This window comes from Xyrauchen texanus, chromosome 14, assembly GCF_025860055.1.
Source record: "Xyrauchen texanus isolate HMW12.3.18 chromosome 14, RBS_HiC_50CHRs, whole genome shotgun sequence".
NCBI classification, from domain to species: domain Eukaryota; kingdom Metazoa; phylum Chordata; class Actinopteri; order Cypriniformes; family Catostomidae; genus Xyrauchen; species Xyrauchen texanus.
Genome location: NC_068289.1, coordinates 32837501 through 32853153, shown reverse-complemented (window position 1 = coordinate 32853153; position 15653 = coordinate 32837501). Strand labels below are relative to the sequence as shown.

Below are 15653 nucleotides of genomic sequence, written 5' to 3'. Positions count from 1 at the left end.
AAGAATCACACAAAGATGGAAAGGCATCTTTATAAAGACGTGTCTTTTAATAATACATTCAACGTCAATGTGTGTGCTTTAATAGAGAAAATATTCTCTTTAGCAGGAATATACACACTTTTAGCGCTGTCTAAGCATCCAGGGGCGAAATCTGCACTCGTCATGCAGAAGGAGAGAAAGCCGATGGAAATGCACCGTATATCCAACTACGCTTCTTAAGAGGTGAACGGAACAGCAGTGGTATTCGGCTCGCTGATAGTACAACCGCTCGGCTTAGAAGAAATAATCTAAATGGAGTGGGCATTCCACTCGCCAATTCTTATTGGCCTTTTCTCAAATAATGGGAGGTGTTCGGGGCTCTCAAGAGCGACCCCTAGTGTCACTACATCGACACAACGTTGAGTGAGTGACAGAAGGGGAACTTAAATATAAGATACATTCTCTTAAAGCAAGTCTAAATATCTTATATGTTGCTTCTCGAGTAAATGTATCTTGTTTATAGGATATGTAGACTATTTTAAATGGAAAACAGGACAAAAACACTTCATAACAGTTGTATTTTTTCAGTGAATTTCTTTACTGAATTCAACTTAATAAAAAGTTTTTTTTTTTTTCCCCTTTAATTCAGTGAATGTCATTTAGAGGTATTTTTTAAAGATGATTTTGTCCTCTTTATTGTTAGTAAGCTCATTTATTAATACATTTTAAGTCACGGCACATGCTGAATAATCGGTTAAGAGCCGATGATTAATCGTTGCAATAGTTGCAGAATAGTCTAATCTTTCTAATAATCGTTAGATTAATTGATTATCAAAATAATCAATAGTTTTCCTCTCCTAATTTTATACGTTTCCATGGCAACCTATATGCACTACATGCACTGGGCTAGACTAATTAAAAATTAGAAGTCGTTCAACCAAATGATGTAAATGTTGGTTCTTTCAGTGAAAATGGTTCTTCACTGAACCTAAAGTGCTGCGAAGAAGCTTTAAAAAACTTTATTCACCACTGTTATTGACCAAAAAATATTTTGTTTTATTGTTTTAGTTTTTTTGTGTGTGGGGGGGGGGTCTGCTTTCCATTCGTAATCAAAAAGTAACCCATTTGTAGGCCAAAAGGGCTGTGCTGACAAAAGATTTGATATTGATAGATGATATTTAAATTCTTTCCGGACATGCCCAATTAAGCTGTATGTGATGTATTAAAAGAAGCTGTGCCAGTGTATGCAAACATATTTATCTGAATGTGAGTGTCTGTGTGTATATTCAGTATCTGTTTGTGTGTAACGTGACCGTGCTGCTCCTCGGCAGCTTGGATTTACACTGTTAATCAGGTGTCATTTGTATATTCTCTCCCACCTCTTTCTCATCATTTCATCCTTTTCTCCCCCTCTCCACCTGCACACTTCCATCCCCACTGGCCCACGCTCTTATTTGTAATTCTATTGTGCTTCATCTCTGTTGTTTCACTCTAAACAATCCTGCTCTCCAATTCCCACCTAATGAATTATGCAACACATTCTGGGCCACAACGCAAATCGCTGGGCTTTTTGTTTTGCAATGGACTGCCACTAAACTTCTGTATCTGTGCGCCTGTAAATGCCCTCTGATCTTTTCAATCACAACAAACCTACTTTACGTGGATACTTGTTTGGACGGCTTGCTCACTCCTTATAATTGTTTCATTATCAAATGCATCAACTGTACTCTCACATTCACCCGTTTCTTTTTTGAACTTCACCAAAACTATTTGTTTATCTAATTTTCACTCCTTCGCTTATCTTTTTCATTTCGTCACTGCTTTTTCATTGTGAATAAACTGACATTGTGTGACCTTCCGTGAATGTAATCATTACTGCCCTAATCCTGCACCCTTTGCTGGCTCTGCACACCTACTGTATGTCATTCCCTCTTCCCTCCCACTCCCTCCCCTTCCATCTCATTGCAGATCAGTGTTGCGAGCCCCCTCCAACTGGATGTGGACATCGTACCGTGCAGCCCATCCATACAGGGACTGTCTTCGGAGCTGCTCTGTCACTGTTGCTGTGCTTGTGTCTGTGTTGACATTATTCCATCTTCACTTTGCCTGGAATGAGCCCAAAAGACTGAGCCAGGAACTTCCCCCTGTTCCTGTTTTCCCCACCAGTGGGCTTCATGCAGTGGGTGCAGCTCTTTGACATACCAGTTCATTGTCCCACTCTGACGGTGTTCCTGAAATCCATGTGACAGTAACCGAGCCCCTGTGCTTCTGAGCTGATCTCTCCTGTTTCACTATGTGACATCATATCCAGCTCTCCTCCATGCAAAAACTAGCCTGCTTTTTTGTCCAAAAGATTTTGCACATTTTTTAAAAGAAAAAAGGGGTCTCTTTTCACTAATAACTGCTTTCAAGCGTTCTTACGTATGTGCACAGAAATTTCAGCCAATTTTAGCCAGATATACAACAGGTTCAAACACACATACATTTGTTCTTACCCTCATTCCAATGTTAATGAATCTTTGGTATTCTAAATTAGGAAGAGTGTGTTTGCAGTTGGAAATTATCATAATACATGTCCAAACCATCTCCACATAAGGGCTTTCCACACAACCTCACCTGGACAGTCACTTTTCTTCACGCACTCTAAAGATGCATTTCTCCCACTTTATATAAGGTGTCTTTAACTAATATGCACTAACATTAAAATACATACAACACAGTGAACGTATTGTGTAACTACATGTTGTTCTGCAAAATTCTCACAAGATTCACATTTGCTGCTTCTGATGTTGAGGTATGGGTAGGTTTTGGGGTGGGGTAAGGATTTAGATTAGAGTTAGGTTTTAGGGTACAGATTAGGGTAGGGTTAGGTTCAGGGGTAAGGGTAACAGTTTAACAGTAAATACAGATGTAATTAAATGCAGGTACTTTAAATTTAAGTACAGTACATTGCAACAATGCATACAGTGTGTAAATAATAAGCATACTGCATCAAATGCTTAAGTACATAGTAGTATTAAAGACACCTAATATAAAGTGGGTCTAATGCACTTTTGCCTAAGAACATGCATTAGTAGACCCACAATTTTATGCTTAACGAGCTCCTTTTGCTGGTGTGTACAAAGACACAGTAAACCACCATTGTGATGGGATTTTCTGTCTTCTGTGTATCCACAGGCTCTTTTGTTTTGGTCTATTATGACTATGGGAAATGTCAGGCATCGCTTGAGAGAATGCTTTTAATGATGTTGCTTATACGTGCACAAAGAGATATACGACACAGCACTCATTAAATAGAGTCAAGTAGGATTTCAAATTGATGTGACTTTTAAACACTGGTATCATAAATCAAATGGTAATTCTGTACTTCCTGTTGCTTGTTATGTGAGAAAAATAAAACATGGTTTCTCCCTCCCACGGAATGAAAATATAATGCACATTAATTTTCATTCATTGGGTCCACCTCTGGCATAGGACTCTTCACTTTATTGTATTTGCAGTATTGATGAGAGAAAACTGTATCCATCCACAGTTTGTAAAGAAGAATGTTTGTGTAGATTTTTGTTGAATGTTGCTGCCAAGAAGGAGGTGTTGTTTATGAATACAGTGAATTAAGCTAACAGTCATTTGTAATATGTGTCATTGTACAGGACTAAAATCTCCTGAATTGTATTTTAACCTGTAAGGTAGTGAGCATGGACACACTTCTGTGTTTTACAGAATGCTACAGTATTAAAATCTGACAATGCAAATTTCATGAAGATACATTTTAAATTATGTAGTCTGATTTTTCCTCAACCTGCTCCTGGAGGCGCCCCAACACTGCACATTTTGGATGTTTCCCTAATCAGTCACACCTATTTACACACATACTGTAAATGACCAAGCAAAGTCATATCAACCTGTGGAAAACTTTACCCAAGTTGCCAAGTTGTGCCGTTGGACTGGGTGTGACCAACATTAAAGATAGCGGAAAGCAATTCTGCAGTGTATGGTAGTGCATGATTTTACAAACAGATTTAAATTTCAATGCTGTATTTCAATAATATTAAGGTATTGTATACTACTAATTATAGTTTTAAAGTTTACTGAGTAATCTGAACTTTAAATATAGTGTATAAAAGTATATAGAACGACATATTAACGATATATTAGTCTTACTTCTTCTTATGCTTGGAAATTTCATTAAGCACATCCCTGTCAACTGTTATTCACACAAAATACCAATTAAAGCACTTTTCATTATTTGTTTTTCCTTCCAGAGAAAAAGGTTTTAAGCTTGCAGCAAAGGATGCAGATGTATAACACACATCCCTTTAGTGTGATGTTTTTAAGTTATTTAAAAGAGAAACATTTTAATAATTAACTGCACAGAATCACAAACTTTTATGATCTCATACTGCTTTACACTTTTGAGTTTTAAATTGTATATTTTTATAGGAATATTTGCAAAGACTTATGAGAGGTTTTAATATCCTCATTACATACCTGACCTTATTAAAACAATCGCCAATTTTTGACTTCATACTACCCCTATTATCAAAATTCTATCTAAAAAATATGCAGAGGCTATTTGCACTAAATGCAAATAGTGTTAGATACTATTTGCACTGCTAATTCAAAAAAAAACTAACATATATACAGTACAGGGACATCACTTTAGAATGTTTATTATGTTTATTTAGAATCCCACAGACAACCCCAACCCCTAAACCTAACCATAACCTTCCCTTACAAAAAAATTACCATGGTTTTATTACAATAACCATTGTATCTATGTATTGTATAGTATAATATGGATCTGTATTTTGTAGAAAAGTCATATTTACCACAAAATGTAACATTATTACTATATTAACGCCATATTACTTAGTAACACAATACATTTACATTTTACAATTTACATTTAAAATACATAATGTTTTACATTAATTTTATTTATTATTATATGTAGTATTAATGTAAATATCAAGTGTGGAGACAGAAAAACAGGATGAGGAAAAGTGGGACAAAATGGGGAATTGAACCTGGGTCGTCCGCATGGAAAAAGCACATCCACTCAGTCTAAACACACTACGCCATGTGTGGCAGGTACTACTTAAACCTAGTTCAAACAGTCACTCCATTAAAATATGTATTACAATCTTGTCGATGGAGACGATTAATCGTAATAATCTCTATTTGCTGCCCCCTCCATTCTCTCATTACACCTTAATAGAATATTGCATTTCATTTATGAGCATGTCAAAAACCTCAATATTGTTCTTGTTAAAAGAAAGCTAGACCATTAGTGTCACGAACTCAGAGTGCGCCTCTCCCTCCAGTCATCGGAGATCTGATTCTCCGGAGTATTGATCGCTAGAACTACATTTCCCATAAACCCGCATACCTAGGTCTGATTACACTACAGCTGTTCCCTGTTTCCCACGCTCTATTTATAGCCACGCTGTTCATTCATTCATTGCGAAGTCTTGTTTGCTCCGGCGACTCTACCAAGCAAGTTTACATCCTGTTTATATTCTAGTCTTTCTGTGTACCGATCCTGCCTGTTGTTTAGACCCTGTTAGTTTGCTGCCTGCCTTCTTCATCTCTCGCCTGCCCAAGTTCTATGATTGTTTGCTGCCTGCCCTGATCTCTGCCTGCTCTTGTTATTCTTCTGCCTGCCTGCTACATTTTCTGTTTGCCTGCCTTTGACCCTGCCTGTACGACTTGTTTGCTGCTTTCAATAAATACCGCAGATGGATCCCAACTTCCCTGAGGCTTCATTACAGAAGACTTCGCCTCACCATGATCCAGCGGTGATTTCGTGCATGACGGAGGAACTCACAGCCCAAGCTAATCAGCTGTCAGCGCAACAACAACAACTCGTTCGGCTTACGGCAGCCGTTGAAGAGATGATGCGCTCCATGCAGGTACTTCATCAGCCCGGCACCCGCTATAACTCAAGCCAGCTCGTAGTAACCTCCGCGAGCCCGCGGCTCGCGCTACACGAGAAGTTTGACGGCTCTCTGTCGAAATGCAAGGGGTTCGTCATGCAATGCTCCTTGTTCCTCTCTCAGCAGCCAGCACTTTACCCCACAGACGAAAGCAAAATTCTGTTCATGAACTCCGTCCTCATTGGCAGAGCACTCGACTGGGCAACCGCATTGTGGACTAACCACGGATTTGCTCAATTTACTTTCGAATCCTTCCGACAAAGTCTGATTGATGTCTTTGATCACCCTGAGGGCGGCAAGAACGCTGGCGAACAACTTCTGGCTCTCCGCTAAGGCACACGGACAGCGGCGGATTACGCACTCTCCTTTCAAACCCTCGCAGCTCAAACTGGCTGGCTCGAATCCACGCACAAACTCCTCTTCCGGCAGGGCCTTGTTACAGAACTCCAGTCCGAGCTGGCCTGTCGTGACGAAGGTATCTCTCTTGAACAGTTCATAACCATGGCCATCCGCATTGACAACCTAATCCGTTCCAGACGCCCAGCCCGGTGGACGACACCCCTCTCGCCGCTGCCTCAGTCCGTCAGCACTTCCGAACCCATGCAGGTCGATCGGTTGCACATCACCCCCGAGGAAAGGGAACGCCGTTACGCCAACCGCCTCTGTCTCTATTGCGGCCAAGCTGGACATCAGCGCGTCAACTGCCCGACGCGTCCCTCACAAGCTTCACATCCTGGGGTGAGTCTGCTCGTTTCCTCTACTTTGCCAGGAACCTGTCTCGAGGTACCCATTAAAATCACCTCCCGGATAACCAGTACTAACACCCAAGCTTTGATTGACTCGGGGGCAGCGGGGAATTTTATCGATGAGTCGTTCTGTGTACAGTATCAAATTCCCCTGATGGCATGTAATCCTCCTTTGACAGTGGCGGCGCTAGATGGTCGTCCCCTGGGATCCGGCAGAGTGTGCTACACCACCCGTGACCTCCTCCTGCAGGTGGGGGTACTTCACACTGAAACTATTTGCTTTTACGTCATCCAATCTCCCCGCAACCCTGTGATTCTCGGCTTTCCCTGGCTCCGACTACACGACCCACGAATTTCCTGGCGAGATAATCAGCTCACTCAGTGGGGCCCCACTTGCTCTACGAGATGCCTACGCTCCATTCAACCTACCCCCGTGGGGGCTGCCCACGTCATCAGTAACTCCGACAGTGCTTCCACGATTCCTCCGGCATACGCCGACCTCAGTGAGGCCTTCAGCAAGGCCAAGGCGTCACAACTTCCACCACACCGCTCCAGCGATTGCGCCATCGAGCTCCTCCCCGGAGCCTCACCGCCCCGTGGAAGAGTTTATCCCCTCTCAGAACCCGAATCCCTCGCCATGAAGTCCTACATCGAGGAAGAACTGGCCAAGGGGTTCATCAGACACTCCACCTCTCCAGCCGCAGCCGGCTTCTTCTTCGTGGGCAAGAAAGACGGCTCGTTACGCCCCTGTATCGACTATCGTGGCCTGAACGACGTCACAGTCAAATTCCGCTACCCACTGCCCCTGGTTCCCTCTGCCCTGGAACAACTGAGGTCGGCCAAGATCTATACTAAGCTGGACTTCCGAAGTGCCTACAATTTGATCCGCATCCGGGAGGGGGATGAGTGGAAGACCGCCTTCTCTACCACCAGCGGCCATTATGAATATCGGGTCATCCAACAGCCCCTCAGTGTTTCAATCCTACGTGAACGACGTCTTCAGGGACATGCTCAACAGGTGCCTTATTGTCTACATCGATGACATCTTAATCTACTCTGATTCCCTCGAGGAGCACATCGTCCAGGTGAGAGCTGTCCTAAAACGTCTTATCCAACACCAATTGTATGCCAAGGTCAAGAAATGTGAGTTCCACTTGAGGTCTGTTACCTTCCTGGGGTACATCATCAGCCCCGAAGGGGTGGCTATGGACGATCATAAGGTCCAAGCTGTCCTAAACTGGCCTCAACCCTCCACTGTGAAGGAACTCCAGCGCTTTCTGGGATTTTCCAACTTTTACCGAAGATTCATTAGAAACTTCAGCACCGTCGCTTCACCCTTCACCAACCTGATAAAGGGGAATCAACACAAGCTCCACTGGACCCCCGACTCCCCCCGGGCCTTCGCTCAGCTGAAAGAACGCTTCACCTCGGCACCCATTCTGCACCACCCAGACCCCGACTTACCGTTCATCGTGGAGGTGGACGCCTCGAACACTGGCATTGGAGCGATCCTCTCCCAACACCAAGGCAACCCTCCTAAGCTGTTTCCCTGCGCCTTCTACTCCCGCAAACTTTCTTCAGCCGAGCAAAATTATGACGTCGGCAACCGGGAACTCCTGGCTATGAAAGCCACGCTGGAGGAGTGGCGACATTGGCTGGAGGGGGCCCGACATCAGTTTCAAGTATTCACGGACCACCACAATCTCGAATATCTTCGCTCTGCCAAGAGACTCAACCCCAGGAAGGGCAGATGGGCTCTCTTCTTTACTCGTTTCAACTTTACTATCCCTTACCTCCCCGGGTCCAAGAATATCAAGGCCGATTCTCTTTCCCGGCAGCACGAAGCCATACCCCAAGGCTGCTGCTTCAAGCCCATAGTCCCTTCCGAGTTGATTCTAGCCCCCATCCAGTGGGACCTCATGGCAGACATTACTCAGGCCCATGCCTCCGCTCCGCCACCGCCCGAATGCCCACCTGCTCGGACCTTCGTACCTCCCAGTCTGCGGGAGAGGACCATGCGCTGGGTACATGAGTCTCCGCACTCCGGTCACCCCGGCATCACATGCACCATCCGCCTGCTGCGTAACCGCTTCTGGTGGCCGACGCTGTCGGAGGACGCGGCCGACTTTATTAACAAATGCCAAGCCTGCAACGTCGCCAAAACCCCCAAACAGCCGCCAGCCGGCCTGCTTCAACCCCTACCTATACCTCGTCGTCCCTGGTCGCACATCGCAGTGGACTTTATCACTGACCTCCCCAACTCTCAATGCCATACCACCATCCTCACCGTTGTTGACCGTTTCTCCAAGGCCTGCCGTCTTATCCCGCTGCCCAAACTACCCACTGCCCTAGAGACCGCAGAACACTTGTTCCAGTATGTCTTCCGATACTACGGACTTCCCGAGGACATCGTCTCCGACCGGGGCCCACAATTCACGTCCCGGGTATGGAAAGCTTTCTTCCACCGCCTGAATGTCAACGTCAGCCTCACTTCAGGGTATCATCCGCAGTCCAACGGTCAGACTGAACGCTTGAATCAGGAGATCACAAGATTCCTACGAACATACTGTCATCACAATCAGGCGGACTGGAGCCGCTACCTTCCTTGGGCCGAGTATGCCCAGAACTCCCTTCTCAAACCCTCGACCAACCTGACACCCTTTCAGTGTATTCTGGGTTTCCAACCCCCTCTCTTCCCGTGGTCCAGCGAACCCTCCAAAGTTCCCGCCGTCAACGACTGGTTACAGCGCAGCGAGGCAGTATGGGACCAGGCCCACGTCCACCTACAACGGGCGGTTAATCACTCAAGAGAGCAGGCCAACCGTCACCGTCTTCCCGGCCCCAGTTACGTCCCTGGCCAATGGGTTTGGCTCTCAACCAGAGACATCCGCATGCACCTACCATGCAAAAAACTCAGTCCTAGGTATGTGGGTCCCTTCAAAATTCTGAGACAAATTAACCCAGTTTCTTTCCGTTTACAACTCCCTGCTAATTACCGTATTTCTCCTACTTTCCATGTTTCCCTGCTCAAACCGGCTGATGCTCCGAGGACTGAGGAGGGGGTGCCTCCCGGGCCCCTCCCCATGATTGTGGGCGGTGAGGAGGCCTTCCTGGTACGCACCTTGCTCGACTCCAGGCGTCACCGAGGTCAGCTCCAATACCTGGTGGATTGGGAGGGGTATGGCCCGGAAGAAAGATCCTGGGTCGGCGCGAATGACATCCTGGACCCCAACCTCATCACAGAGTTCCACCAGACCCATCCGGAACGACCAGCCCCTAGACCTCGGGGAAGACCTCGACGCAGGCCACATCCTCGCGTCCGGAGCCGCTCACAGGGGGGGGGGCTCTGTCATGAACTCAGAGAGCGCCTCTCCCTCCAGTCATCGGAGATCTGATTCGCCGGAGTATTGATCGCTAGAACTACATTTCCCATAAACCCGCATACCTAGGTCTGATTACACTACAGCTGTTCCCTGTTTCCCACGCTCTATTTATAGCCACGCTGTTCATTCATTCATTGCGAAGTCTTGTTTGCTCCGGCGACTCTACCAAGCAAGTTTACATCCTGTTTATATTCTAGTCTTTCTGTGTACCGATCCTGCCTGTTGTTTAGACCCTGTTAGTTTGCTGCCTGCCTTCTTCATCTCTCGCCTGCCCAAGTTCTACGATTGTTTGTTGCCTGCCCTGATCTCTGCCTGCTCTTTTTATTCTTCTGCCTGCCTGCTACATTCTCTGTTTGCCTGCCTTTGACCCTGCCTGTACGACTTGTTTGCTGCTTTCAATAAATACCGCAGATGGATCCCAACTTGCCTGAGGCTTCATTACAATTAGGCCTTTATTTTCTAATGTGACATGGCTTCTTATAAGATTAGAATGGCTCTTTGTTGATGAATCCTGCTGGAAAAGATTCCAGCAAATGAAAATGGACCTGTTGTTTTACTGCTGTCCATTACAGCTGATCACACAGTTCATAAATAAGCTTTTCTTTTTCTTTTTCAGCAAGGAAAATAAGCTAAATCTACCCAGATTTCCAGAGTAGCTGTTAATTCTGAAGTCAGGTGTAAGAAGTAATAAATCAGAAGGTAACAGATATTGTATTTACAGAATACAAGCAACAATGTTCCTTTAGAGCTGGTAAAGAAAATACAGCAACATTGCACTGATGGTGATCTTCTGTACTGTATACAGTCATCGTATGCATTCTGAAGATGCAGAGTATAAATTATAAATTTGACATGCTTCTCTGGTCTATTTTGGCTAAATTTGATTTCAAAGTTATATGAAAAACATTCTAAATGATTTTCCAAAAGAGCTGTGATATTTGTTGTATGAATGATTTACCTTCAAATTGATTCTGCTGTTTTGTTTATTGACAGTTATCCACCTTTTTCCTATGTCACGTGATGCTTAGTGAGAAATATGGGCGTTACTTCCGTTTTCAAGTAAACACAGCTGTTGTTGCGGCGTACGTCCATTCATTCTTTTGTTGTGGTGTTGGGATTTTGAGAAGAGCGTGTATGATTTCATATGGACATACATCAATCACTGTATCAGTGTTACTGAATGATAATAAACTGCAAAAAAAGATGCAGATCCCAGATGAAGTTGAGATTTAATCTAAGCAAAAACACAACATTTCAAGCTAAATTATCAGTAGTTTTCGTGGAGAACCTTTGTTAGTTCAGCTTCAAATGTGTGTTCTTGTCATCTTGTCATCCTGCATGTTCAAATCAGATAGACACACTGAGGAAGAGCAGTAAACAGGGTCAAAAATGACTGCAGTCAGGGCTAGGGAATGTTTTAGAACATATTTCGGCAAACGTCCAACCCACATTCGTTTCCCCAGTAAGACCCCTAGGAAAAAGTTGGATAGAACAGATAGTTCTGACTCTGAAATCTGATTGAATGAGCCATGTTTGTGCATAACTGACAAAGGTAAGGGATGTTCATATGCATGACACAAAGAATTTAGCTAAAAATGAGTTTAGATCCTCAACTTCAATGTGAAAATTTGAAAGATTACAAATATTCATACGTATGTTCATTATCGCATAGAAAAAATCATAAAATGAAATGGTAACTGAATATGTCAATTTTTCTGGATACATAACAGGTGTTAGAAGAAATTCTTCAACATGCATGGAAATAATTGTAGTCTAATCTTCAACTTGTATGGAAATGTGGCGTTAAATTGGTGCCACTTTACACCCATTTCATTCGTTCTGACCCATCAGTCCAACCCCATGCAGCGCAAAGACATCTTTGCCACTGATAATGGCTATCCTGTTGGCAATCGGTCTATTAATCGTCTAACGGCCAGAGGGTCCCTTCTGCTTGTCGGGCATACCATCTTAATGATTGTCAGAGTTTTTAAAACCATCATTATGAAGTCATGCTTCAATTGTTTCTTTTGCGTAGGTAGTTCAGGGGTTGCTGGGCCAGCGTAGGTTGAAGGGAGGTGGAATCTCAAACCTAGGACCTTTACTCATAATTGCTAATGCTTTAAATTACCTCAAGAACCCAGAAGAAAATAATTGAGGCTAGAGATAGAGTGTTCTGTGGGTTTTATGGGTTAATAAGAACAAAGGAGCAAACGGTCACCTGTCAGCTCAATGTATCTACATAATATAACTGGGAAAGCTATGAAAGTGAATGCTGACGTGGGGTAAGCAAGTTCTTCCCAACCAGAGGTACGCATACCCCAGGGGGTACCTAAGCAGAATTAGCTTTTGCTTTGTTAGATCTATAAAAACAAGAATTCTGGTTTAAAAATACTAGGGGTTTCAATTGATTAAAACTACTTATAAAGCTACCAATACATCTATTAATAAATTAAAATGATTATTCAAATGAAATTATTAAACTAATTGTGATTAATCTCAGGACTGCTTTCGATTAATTTTAAAGAAAAGAGAAAAAATGGAATGTGTGCAAGTTTTATGAATTTGTGTGGACAAAACTCATAGATTATGAGCTGCTTGGTGAGTCTGTTTTTCACACTCAGTAACCTATTGATTATTTTTTGTTTAAGTGACCTTTATAATATTAATGATAATGTTACTGATGGGGATAACACAAAAAATTAAATAAAATATTGGGAAACACGCCTAGGTGGTTACTTTGGCCATTTAGTAGCTTCTATAAAACACTTTGGTAAAAAAAAAAAAAAAAAACATTTGCCAAAAACTAAATCTTAACTAGGAGGCTAATGACTAGTGTGACAGAGAGGCAGTTCCAGGCAGTTTCATAGCACATCAAATGCATTTGACTTAAGGCAAAACCGATTGCCGAGCTATACCTGATTTAAGGGTGTTATTTCCACAGTATTTATTATAATATGAAGCTTGCTCAGAACAGATTCATAGTATGATTTGACTGAATTCCATGTTTAGTCATCTTCCTGTCCAAAACCTTCCCAGTTTTCAGAATTTAATGGCGTTCATAGTGCAAAGATATGTGTGTGAATGAATCATCACAACTTAGGCTGTGGGATATAATTCAACTTTGAAGAGAGTGCATTAACATGGTCTTTCTGTTGCCTGTGCTTCATTGTATACATTTTTCATACAAAGGTGTTTCCATAGTAGAAGACCTTGAATCTGTTTAAGCCCTACTTTGTCATGTATCAGCATGACACAGCCATTAAGCCCTACACATGATTATAAGCTTCATTACCCTGTCAATCACCTGCTGGGAGCCCACCCCCAGACCAACCCACAGAGTGTGGGTGCAGTCCAGACACAATCAATTGAACTTAAATCATTGCTTCTTATTGCAGAATCTCAATCACTGCTCAGACCTAATTAATTGAGTGTGTTGAACTCCGATGCGGATGGATCACGCACATTTGTGAAATTCAGGATAAGTGACATGAACAATATGCTAAATTGAGCTTCTAATGACATTATAAATCATCAACAAGTCAGTTATAGGAGCCCAAGACACAGTTCCCAGGAAGAGCAGATTGGCGAAAACAGATAAATTGGCTAAGTCACAGTGGAGGTGGCTTTGTGTTCCATGTGTCCAGGGGTGGAAAGAGTCCTGAAAAATCATACTCAAGTAGAAGTACTGATACTTCCCAAAAAAATGTAGTGTGAGTAGAATAAAAGTAGCTGTCCTAAAAACTACTCAAGTAAGAGTAAAAGAGTAGCTCATTTATGTTTAAGTACTCATGAGAAGTTAGTATTGAGTACTGAGTTGCAAAACCTATGCCCCATTATAATGATCACTGTATGCCAACTTTTAAAATACTTCACTTATCTATGATAAACTTCATGAATCTGATTTCAAAAAATAAATGGGAGACATGATAACAGAATGAAAAGATCTCCATTTTAAATCGTAATGTATGAAACAATTACATTAAAATCAGTTTATGTGTAGAGTCTAAATTTCCCTTAATGCCGATGTGCTAATGAGTGTTATTGTTGTGCATAAAACAAGTTCAAACAATGCAAGAAATGCAAAAAATATGCTAAATAAGCAGGATCACTTGACACATCATGTCCTGCACAATAGAGGAGGTAGAGCAGTAATGGGAAGAGTTGTTTGGTACAGGGGATTCATCATGCTTAAAAAGGAATAATTCACCCAAAACTGAAAAGACTCGATCGTTGTTTTGAACACCCCTGTTCTAGATGTATAACATAGGCTAAATATACTCAAAAGTTGGATCGAGCACATCTCTTTTTTCAGATTAACATCTAGATAATTGTATTGCCCAGCCCTATTGATAACATTGCATTAATCTCTCACAGCATCACAATAATCTCAGTGATTGTTAACCCTCTGAGGGTGTTTTGGGCCCTGGAGAAGTTTTGACATGCCTTGACATTTGTGCTTTTTTCAGTTGCTTAAAAACATATTAATGGCTAAAGTCTGATAACATTGTATTCAGCACAAACTGGGCTACAATAATATGTGAGCAACATGTATGTACATGTTTGTAATTTTGAGAAAATAACATTTATGCGTGGTTTTTAAGTCATTGAAATAAGGCCATATAACACATACTCAACATTTGTGCAGAAGACTTTTGAGAACTGGATCTTGTAGCCTAGAGTTTTTGCTACAAAATGTTGTGAAAACCATCCTGATCACTCATTCATACAAAACAATTTAGTCATTTAACTTTTGTAAGACACTTTTAGTGTTAGAAAAGTCATATGCGAGGAGGCATGAATTATCGCGAATATTGATGTAATTCACACCTGAGGAGACAAGACCCCTCCCCTGGGCCTATCAATGAGGAATGTGACAGAAAGTGAATGAATGTGAGGAGACTTAATGATCAAAATCAAGATTTAAGTTAAAAGAAGTAATCTGACTATACATTTTCTTTACATAAAGACTTTACTTCATTTTAGACCTACACTACCATTTAAAAGAAGTCTCTTCTGCTCACCAAGACAGCATTTATTTGATCCAAAATACAGTAAAAACAGCTATATTGTGAATTCGTTTTACAATTTAAAAGAACAGTTTTCTATTTGAATATATTTCAAAATGCAATTTGTGATCAAAGCTGAATTTTCAGCATCATTACTGCAGTCTTCAGTGTCAAATGATCCTTCAGAAATCATTATAAGATGGTGATTTTCTAATATGGGCATATTTAAAGTGCATTTTACTAATTTACACCTGAACGTATATTTGCAAGCACAAACTTTGTTGATGATAATGAGGCATCATAAACACTAGATAAAATATAATCTAAACATTCATATAATTTTTTTCATCATATTACATATCATATTTATATCATACAGCATACAATTTAAATACCTGCTTTAGCCGAAACAGCATTTAAATGTAACTAAAACTTGCCTATTAGGACATATTTAAAATTTCAATACTCAGGAAACAGTCCCACTAGTAAAATATGTACATGTTTATATAAAATAGCATGTCAACTAATATGTACATAAAACTAAATGACTTAATCATCCGAAATTGTATCCTCGGCTGGATCAAGTCACTCTTCAAAATGCAA

At 41.9% G+C, this 15653-nt stretch overlaps 1 protein-coding gene across 3 annotated transcripts in view; it reads left to right on the top strand.

The window, feature by feature from the left end:
- Positions 1 to 15653, top strand: part of ncam2 (neural cell adhesion molecule 2) — a 399400-nt gene that overhangs the window by 375042 nt on the left and 8705 nt on the right. Inside the window, exon 16 of one of the 3 annotated variants that reach the window (XM_052141958.1) lies at positions 1948 to 4205. The exons of the other annotated variants lie outside the window; for them this stretch is intronic. Within the exon in view, the coding sequence (XP_051997918.1) occupies positions 1948 to 2063 (116 nt within the window). The 3' untranslated portion in view covers positions 2064 to 4205. Of the gene's footprint in view, positions 1 to 1947; positions 4206 to 15653 lie in introns of those variants that run through there. 3 annotated transcript variants of the gene reach the window in all.